The sequence below is a fragment of the Protomyctophum bolini genome (genome assembly GCF_963924005.1).
Source record: "Protomyctophum bolini genome assembly, chromosome: 2".
Classification (NCBI taxonomy): domain Eukaryota; kingdom Metazoa; phylum Chordata; class Actinopteri; order Myctophiformes; family Myctophidae; genus Protomyctophum; species Protomyctophum bolini.
In genome coordinates, this window is record NC_137863.1 from 28,690,201 (window position 1) to 28,700,238 (window position 10,038).

Genomic DNA, 10,038 nt, shown 5'->3' on the forward strand with positions numbered 1-10,038 from the left:
GAGGCAGATGGCAGAGTGCCATATAGATACTGTAGATCAGCACACCTTCCCCAATGACCTCAAGTGTATTACTACTAGTACTAACAGTGCCAAACTCACAAAGAAAAGAGTAGATGAGAGTCTGGCCCATGTTCAGGGGAGGTTAGCCGGTGCGGGGAGGGTGATATTTGTCACTACATGTACCTCTATGGGCGGGGGAAGCACCTGTCAGTGGGGAGTGTTGGGCGGGAGAAGTAAGGTGAAGGCTCTACTATGTACTCCCAGTGGGGGCTCCTCACTGGCAGCCTGACAGGTGGGATACAGGATACAGTAAGATACAACAGCACTGACAAAGACAACACATACATGTGTGTAGGAAGGAATTAATTGGCATAATGACTAAATTGATGAGAAAAAGATGTATAAAAAAAAAGAAATGGAAAAAAGAAAAATACATATTGAGAATATTCAAGTAAATAGTTCTTAACCTTTTTTTTTAGATAACTAACTAACCCAAGTATTGAAGTAAAGTTTTTGCCATTCATATCTCACATACAAAAATCTGTAATTTACCTAAATCTGTAGTATTACCTCATTAATCATTCTGATACTTAATTGTGTAAAGATACAGATTCAGTTCACAGATTAATTATTGTCATTATCTGACATATGTCACGAATGTGGAATTAATTTAGATTTAATAATGAGCTGATGATTGATTGGTGACAAAATATGTCACCCCCCTCTACACACCCCCGCACATTGTAGGCTATTTGAGTGGGAAGAAATGGAGCATTAGAAAGGCAGAGTGGGGAATAGGTCACAGTGGATGAATCACACTGTTTGGCATCAGAAGAAATGACAGAATGTTCTCAGGAGAGCAGCTGTCCATACCAGGAAAGCTTTTTTAGTTTTGTACAATATGTTATATATATATATATCTCATTGCTGACTGGCACAATCCTTGCATTTCCATATTTAATAATTTTTAGTTTTAGTATCGCGTATATTATTATTAGGCCTATTGAAATTATTGAACATTACATTATGGCCGTCTGTGAGTTTTATAATATTTAACCAATGAAAGGTATTAACAATTATGTTACAGAACTATTAGTACATTGCAATATTTTCTTATCACTTCCTCATTCTTCACTCTCTATCGCCTCTTTTTGTTTGTCTGCCCATCTCTCTCTCCCTCTGCCCTTCTCTCCATCTCATTCTCTCTCTCCCTTTATATGTCTTGCTCTATTCTATATCTGGCAAACCCTTAAGAGATGCCAGGGGGACACACAACGTGTACGCTTCCTGGTAGTGCCCTGCTGTCTTCCTGCTTGTTAGCAGCTGTTCAAATTTAATTCATACTCCTTTGCACTCAGCAAAACCAGTTAGAGGAGAGCACACGTACAGAAATTATACAGGGAACTCGGATATTCTTTGGCTTTTGTGCCACCGTTAATGTTGGAAATAATGGCTCACTCTTGGATGCTTACTAAATTTGCACAAGATTTTTTGGGTCTACAGAATGCGAGCAATTTGTAAGTAGAGATTCCAGCATAAATAAAATACGTATATGTATAAAGATTTGTATGCTTGAATTACTCTTGCTTCGCTAATTGTATGCCATTGATGACAATTATAGAAATGTAAAAAGTAGCGTTAATACTGGGTCCGGTTTAACAAATGATTTTAATAAATGTAAGTAGGTTTCAATAACTTAAGAACATAACCCTTACGTTTTCAACACATTGCAACATTATTAATTTACAATCACCGATTTTATGGAAGCATTTAACTAATTCAATTAATTCAAATGTGAATAGTTTGACCAGTCTGAGAATTCTCACCTGTCACTGCTAGAGACCTAATGCTAAAATACATCAATTTGGGGGTCCTTCCCATGAAAAATGTTTGAGAACCACAGGGCTAGTGTATGCTTGTGTAGCATAGTGGCTGTACAAAGTCAATTGTGTTGTTCATTAGGTAGTTTCAGAGAGTTACAAGCAGTGCTATAAAGTAAAGTACATTTACTCAGTATTGTACTCAAGTACAGTTTTGGGGTATTTTTTTTTTTACTTTACTGGAGTATTTCCAGTTTTCAGTACTTTTACACTTCTACTCCACTACATCTCAGAGTACTTCTACTCTACCCCAATTATTTGAAAACCTTAGTTACAAGTTTCTTTGTAGAGTTTGAATATTATTACAAATATACATTAACCACTTCAACCCTAGATACATTTAAAAACTATCAGCGCAATGTGATGCATCGGGAGCTTGTAGATCTGCTATTTTCAAAAGTTTATTATTTATACATGAAATGGGACATTCTGCATTTCTGCTTTTGATACAAATACTTTTGTGCTTTTACTGAAGTAGACATTTACTTTTATGTCAGTATTGATACTTTTACTTAAGTAAAACATGTGAGTACTTCTTACATCACTGGTTACAATGTTCTTTATACAAAAACAAATATTACTACTAAAAGAAACAACTCAGAATTTTTAATTAATAAAAAAGAAAAGAATATCACTTGTAGTGGAGTAATATTTGACCACTAGTCTATTCTATACTTTGACTCATGTCACCAGAACCAAGATTTTTTTTTTAATATTAATACGGGTTTGTATAGGAAGGGGACATGTCTGATGAAATGAAATATCTAAATACTGAATCGGGGTGTTCACAAAAGCCTGTTTGTCAGAATCAAAAGTGTAGCTTTTTTAGATATCCAGAAAATTAATTCATGCCGTGTGTACTAAGTGAACTGTGTACTAAGTGAAGTTCTGAAATGTCTCTCTGAATAATAAAAAAGTTAATCAGCACGTGCTAATCTGACAAATATTAATCTGAATGCCCCCTAGCCTAAGTCTGGGCTCAGTGAAAAAAGGCAAGTACCCACTTGTAGTGTATACATACTGTAGTAGTGAGTCAGATCTCCATGAAAGCATCTGTGTTTGCTGATGATGTTTCTTTGACTCCTAACAGTTGCAGCAGCAGAACTCTCTGATGAGAAAGGTAAAGAGGACTCTCCCCAGCCCACCTCCGGAGGAGCCACCTCTCCCCATTGTCACTCCTGCCCAAATGTACATCTCTCCGGGGATGTCCCAGAGCCAGAGGGTCCTTCCCAGGCCTTCCCAAGGGGCCACCAAGGCGGGCCTGCTGAGTGAGCTGAAGGCGGTGGAGCAGGAGTCATCCAAGCTCCGGAAGCAGCAGGCCGAGCTGGAGGAGGAAGAGAAGGAGATTGACGCCAAGCTGCGCTACCTAGAGCTGGGCATCACCCAACGGAAGGAGACCATGGTCAAGGACAGGGAGAGGAGAGACCTGGCGTACCTGCGGTGTATGGGTGACCCCCGGGACTACATGTCTGACAGCGAGCTCAATAACCTCAGAATGGTGGCTGCGACAGGTACCTATGATGCTAATGGCCTTCTGACCAGGCCCAGCACTGCACCGCTCAGCCAGTTTACCAATGACCTCAACACAACCTCCCAGTACCCCTCAACGTCTTCTTACATGTCTTATCCATACCCGCAAAGCCAACCACAGCCCACGCAACCGCCAGCCACTGCTTACCAACAAATAGGATTCCAACCTCCCCAGTACTCCTCTGCGCCACAACCTGGAACCTTCCAGCCACATCCTCCACCAGGCCCTGGCTACCAAGCCCAGGGAGCTTACTCCTCCCATGTCTATGGTCAGTCCTCCTATCAGACAGACCTTGGCATGCAACAGCATGCTCACCAGGGCTTCCCACCAACTGGCCCTCCTATGCCTGGACAGAGCCTGCCTTACCCCAGTCACAGCTCCTACCAACCTGGCCTCCCCTTCCAACCCCAGGCAGACATCCTCACAGTCCACCAAAGGCCGAGGCAGACCTCTCTAGCTGACCTTGAGCAAAAGCTGCCCACCAACTATGAGGTCATCAGTAGTAACCCAGCGGTTTCTGTGGCTACGTCGGCGCCAGATGCCGGCTATGGTTCGGTCTATAGCAATGCATATGGGCAATATCGGCCACCAGAGCCTGGCTTAAGTCACTCTGCCGACAGCCCCACCTCTGCCTACACTGCCGACGGCCTCTACACGTCCAACCTGGAGCAGAACATCCCCAGGAATTATGTTATGATTGACGACATCAGTGAGTTGACAAAGGAGAACCAAGCCCCTGACGCTCTAGTTCATCCTGTTGGAGGACATTATGGTGAGAACGGCCCGGCACGTTATGATGAATCTGTGGACGCTTACGGCCGGCCTACAGGATACCAGGATAGCCGGACCAGCACTACAGTTAGTGGAGGATCTTCCTATTACTATGAGGATTATAATAAACCTTCAACGCGTAGCGGCTCTGGCACCCAGAAACTATCTTCGAAGAATCTGGGCCCGGCGGTCGTCTCCACAAAACGTAGTAAGCACAGGAAACAGACGATGGAGCAGAAGATTTCTAAATTCTCCCCTATTGAGGAAGCACGGGATGTAGAATCCGACCTGGCCTCTTACACGATGACCACATCGACAGGGGGCAGCTGTACAGTTGTGTCCAGATCCAAGAAGCACCAAGACGACAGTACATATGGGCAAAAGAAGACATCGTATGACCAGCAGAACTATTATGAGGGAGAAGATCGCATGTATGGCTCTGGAAGGTCCAGGTCTACTGGCTATGGCATGGATAAGATCTCGTCCCGGGAAGCTCCGGGCTACAGGAGCAAATCCTACGAGAGGGACGCCATGGAGCGCTCCCAGAGGAGCGGCCGCAATGGAAGGCCTCCCATGCGCAGCCAGAACTCTGAGGAGGAGAGTCCACTCAGCCCTGTGGGGAAGCCCGTGGGCATGGGACGAGGCTCTGACCCCCACGATGTGAGGAACCAGTATGGCTCCAGTCATTCCCTGCCAGATGTACAGGATCACATGAAGGACGTGCCCAGGAGTCACGTCTACAAGCCAGACGACCCCTACCTCGTAGATGACATGCACTGTGCCGTTTCTGACAGTGAAGGTAACTGGTGCTGAGGACTATCGCCCGCCGATTACCCATTCACTCTGCTGATCTGCTTGAAAAGTGACTGCATGCTTGAGTCTTGAGTATTATCAACAGCAAAATACATGTATGCTAATACATGTATGTGTATTTTTTTCTTTCTTTTTTTTATTTTTTTACTTTGCATGCATTTTGAAGTGCTGTCTTGTGATTTTACAAAATTCTTTGAGCTTGCAATTGTTTTTCTTTTTTCTTTTTTTCGTATTTGTTCTACAAAAAATGCATGGCTTTTGGACATGGAGCAAGTTTTTTCAACTTAATGCATAGCTTCAGTATGCATGCCAGTCCCATCCGCACATTAAAATGAAACATGCATTGACTGATAATCTTCTGTTTTTGGTTTAAAAAAGCCTATCATTTGGGCCAAGAGGAGACTGATTGGTTTGAGAAGCCACGGGAGCCACGGTCTTCCAGACACCACGGAAGCACGGGTCAGTCCGCAACAGGTAGGCGTGGTAACACGAAGCACACATACCATGACTATGACGAGCCGCCAGAGGAAGACTGGGTCCAGGACGAGTACAACCAACAGCGACAACCCTCTTCTACGTCATCGCGAGAACACCGGCATCATGGTAGCAGCTCGGGGAGGCACAGCTCTTCTCGTCACTCCTCAGAAGAACCCAGGCCCTCTCGCTCCTCAAGGACACACCCCAAAGACCCCTCCGCCCGCTCGGATGGCAGAGGCTCCTCCTCTGCACAGAGGAGGGGGGGTCCGGACTCCCGGACCTCCCAGGGTAGCCACAGAGATTCTGGGGAATTCTCTCGTGACACCGCCTCCCCCCACCACCAGGGTACTGGAGGGAGGGGCCAGAGACCACCGGGAGAACGCACATCCTCCAGGAGACAGGATCCTTCTGCAGGGCCTAAGCAGCAGCAGCCGCAGCAGCCGCAACAGCCGCAGCAGCCGCAACAGCCGCAGCAGCCGCAACAGCCGCAGCAGCAGTCACAGCAGCAGCAGTCACAGCAGCAGCCACAGCCACAGCCACAGCCACAGCCACAGCCACAGCCACAGCCACAGCAACAGCAACAGCAACAGCAGCAGCAGCCGTCGTCGTCTCAGAGCCAAGCTGGACAGCAGCGGCCAGGTGGCCAGACCCAGTCTGGGAGACAGCCAGGTTCTCAGCCACATGATGGAGCTCAGCCAACCCAACAACATCGTGCACAACAGCAGCAACCGCCGCAGCAAAGCCAGCCTCAGACCACTGCGGGAGGACCACAGCCCACACCAGCCGCTGCTGGGGTAGGAGCAGGGCCAGCGCAGCAGCAGCCTAAGCGTGAACAGACTCCACCACAAGGACGCCAGCCAGCAGCAGGTCCTACACCACCACCAACTGCACCGGTCAGTTCACCACATTAGAGACTGCTTTGGTTTTGTTTGCTTACAAAAGCACATAACTTAATCTGTAGGGTGATATGCTACTGTACTCAATTATTGTACTGTACATTCTTGGTCATTTATTGCTTTTATGTTATGTCTTTTTGATGAACAACAGGCAAAAGTGGATACTCCACCTGCAGCAGCTGTCACAGGAGCGAAACCCACAATGGCAACCACAGCCGCGGCTCAGCCTGCAAAAACAGCTACACCCCCACTAGCAGGCATCGGTGAGAATCCCTTCTGTCATAGATCCAAATCCAAACCACACAACAAACAACCAAACAATCCCAAACATGAGGTGACCATCAAACATACATCCAGTCAGTTGGACTTAGAACTCTGTGTTGTTTATCATCTTCAGGTTCCAAGGCAGCCCCTGTTGGGATCGGCAGTAAGCCTGCAGGGATAGGCAGTACTGCTACAGCAGGACAGGCACCTGCTGAAGGAGGAGGAGTCCTCCTCGGCAATATCCTCTCAGGAGGCGCAGCAGAGCAGGCGGGGAAGCTGGGAGATGGTAAGACTGCGCATACACGATTAATGCAATTTGGGACGTCCGGAATGGATGAATTACTTGTGTCAAACTGTTTGGTTTTAGTGTATATCTGACATACCTTTCGACCTACAGTATACCCATTGTTCTGGCCTTGGTTGTTATGGACACACTTTATCTGTGTTATGAATTTCTATTGTGGAATTTAAGCTGCTGTACAATACATGTCAGGTACAGTAATTTCCCCATTTTCATTCCAATAGCATTGGGAAGCCTTGGAAAGAAGTTCACTTCATTCTGGTAAACTAAAGAAAGGCTGGTAGGTAAACACAGCAACTGATTCCATGTTAGCCAACACACTTTTTAAAGTTTACATAAATGTTTACAGGAATCAATGTTTTATGTAAACTCCAAGAAATAAAGAAATATAATGGATGTATTCAATTTGAAGAAATGGTCTTTGTCTTTCAGGAAATGGGTAGTGGAAATTAGGTGGATTGATGACTTTGTACTGGAAAAACCTATGAAACTGTTACCAGCATTTATTACATTTCACCATCACAGAGGAAATGGAGGAACTGCATCTCCTCACTGCATCAGTGAGTATCTTATTAACTCCACTAACTAGCCCCATGAGAAATGAACATATTCATTGACAGTTTTGGATCTTGTGTCCATGAGAAAATTGTGTTTTTATTCCAAGGCAGTGAAAGGTAAGTCATATTAGAAATAATTGAATGGTGTGATATCTGATTCTTGTAAAAATAGAATGTGCTCTTAATGAGTTCTTGAGTTTAAGCAGACACGCATCTGTGTTACCTATGCTAATATTCAGCTGATAGCCTGATACAATACTTGGTGTATTGCATGATTGGTGTCCCCAGGAGTATACTAGGGCCTTTCTTTTTTTACCAGAGTTTTAGAGTTTTATGAACCAATGTATTTATTTGTAACTGTGTTGTATGTTTTTAATTGTTGTTTGTCTTCTACTGGCTACGGCTGTCAATAAAGTTTAATTCATTCATTCATTCACAACACTGCGTTTAGAGCATTGTGATATATTGTGAGCTTGTAGATGTATTTTCTACAAGTACTATGTAATTGTAGAAAATACATCTACATGCTCACAATATATCATTTCATAGAATGTTCGCCCGAGAATAGGGATGTTAGGGTTCATGTGGGTAAATTATTTCTCTCGCCAAACAGAACTGGAATCAAACGATGCCTCGCCAGCACTGAACTCCCCAGACATGACCACATGAAGAACAAGATTTAAGAATGAGCTAATTCTCTTCATCAACATGGTGATTCAAGATATGAGTAAGAGGACCTGAGAACATTAAAAGTGCATGGATGGACGCCACATCAAACCCAGAGTCTTAAACTCATGATATTGGATATTTCCAGCTGCAGCTGCCTCATGTTATAATGAAAGTAAGTTCTCATTAGTGACTGTGTGTGACTGTGTGTGTGTGTGTGTGTGTGTGTGTGTGTGTGTGTGTGTGTGTGTGTGTGTGTGTGTGTGTGTGCGTGTGCGCGTGCGTGTGTGTGGCTGTATTTGTGTGATTGGTGTGATTTAATTTATTTTTGCTGTGTCAGGTAATTAAAAACCCAGTCTGCTTGTTCGAACTGCTGTAGGTGAGGGAGCAAAACCTACAGCAGCGTACAATAGGTCACTAGTAAGTTAACTACTAGTAGGGTTTACCCTCTGACACAGTGGACTATAATTAGACTGACACTTACTTTAATGTCAATTGTGCAGGCATGTGCGTTGCACGCACGCACGCACGCACGCACGCACGCACGCACGCACGCACGCACGCACGCACACACACACACACACACACACACACACACACACACACACACACACACACACACACACACACAGCTCAAGTTCACTCATTACATGGTACAAATAACCAGTTTACCTATTCTACTCAGTGGAGCAAATCTAATATGACACAATGCACTGTAGGCCTAGTTTATATAGATCTGGTATAAACACACAGCAACTTCTACAGGCTGGTGAAGTACAGTAGTCCTGTCTGTGGCTGTTGGCCATGCCATTCATGCCTTGTGTGTGTCTGTGGCTACTATAAGTATTGGTGTGTATTGGTAGTGGTGGAATCTGGAGATAAAACCCTGCTCAATGCCTCTTTGAGCAGGAGGCAAGCCTGCTCAGCCCAGGGATTACGGTCAATCCCAGAAGGGCTGGGATTGGCCGGAGCATCCTGTGAAGTCAGAGAGGCGTAGCCTAGCTGTCACAGCTGTGACATATAGCAGGACCAGGGACGTTGGAGGGTTGGGTTTGTGTCAGAGTCTGATACAGTACAGCAGTGATACTCAACCTCAGGCCCGCGGGCCACATCAGGCCCGCGGGACCATTATGACTGGCCCACCAATGAAAATCTAAAAAAAAGAAGAAAGAAAATCTGGAAAATGAAAGAAAAATAAATAAATCTGAATGAAGTCTTTAATTACATTATTATAAGTAATATACTATTAGAGTTGTACTATTACTCGAACGAAAATAAAAGCTTGGGGGGGGGGGGGGGGGGGGAGATGCAATGCAAATGAAAGACATATACTGTGTATCCCTATTCCCTGACATAATTTTATAGCTAAACGGACAGAATTCTATTTTATTTGAATGATGAAACCCAGCTGCCATTAATAGTTGGAAATGGAAATGGAAATTGCGGAAATTGCGGAAATTGCGGAAATGGCGAAAATTGCGAAAATGGTGGAAATGGAAATTGCGGAAATGCGGAAATGGAAATTGCGGAAATTGCGGAAATGAAAATTGCGGAAATTATGGAAATGGTAATTGCGGAAATTGCGGAAATTGCGGAAATGGTAATTGCGGAAATTGCGGAAATTGCTCTTCACTTATAGCTATCTATTTTCAGGTAGATTGTTTTATTTTACTCAGTCAGCCATATCACTACTCATTTTTTTTCATGAAAAAGGTCATAGCTGGGTAATCTATTTTCAGGCAAATTGTGTTTATTGTATTTAGACAGACAGACAGCTACTCATGGACAATTGGACAGGCAGGAAGGCAGACAGCTACTCATAGACAGGCAGACAGACAGCTACTCATGGACAATTAGGCAGGCAGGCAGACAGCTACTCATA

At 44.5% G+C, this 10,038-nt stretch overlaps 1 protein-coding gene across 1 annotated transcript in view; it reads left to right on the plus strand.

Annotated features, from left to right (window-relative positions):
• bsnb (bassoon (presynaptic cytomatrix protein) b) overlaps positions 1–8,500 on the plus strand; it is a gene marked incomplete at both ends in the record, with an annotated part of 72,093 nt that extends 63,593 nt beyond the window's left edge. The window contains 6 exons of the mRNA XM_080790196.1: positions 2,971–4,981; positions 5,374–6,365; positions 6,520–6,631; positions 6,766–6,918; positions 7,598–7,607; positions 8,497–8,500. Coding sequence (XP_080646322.1) covers positions 2,971–4,981; positions 5,374–6,365; positions 6,520–6,631; positions 6,766–6,918; positions 7,598–7,607; positions 8,497–8,500 — 3,282 coding nt within the window. The remainder of the gene's footprint in view (positions 1–2,970; positions 4,982–5,373; positions 6,366–6,519; positions 6,632–6,765; positions 6,919–7,597; positions 7,608–8,496) is intronic.
• Positions 8,501–10,038: the final 1,538 nt, after the last annotated feature.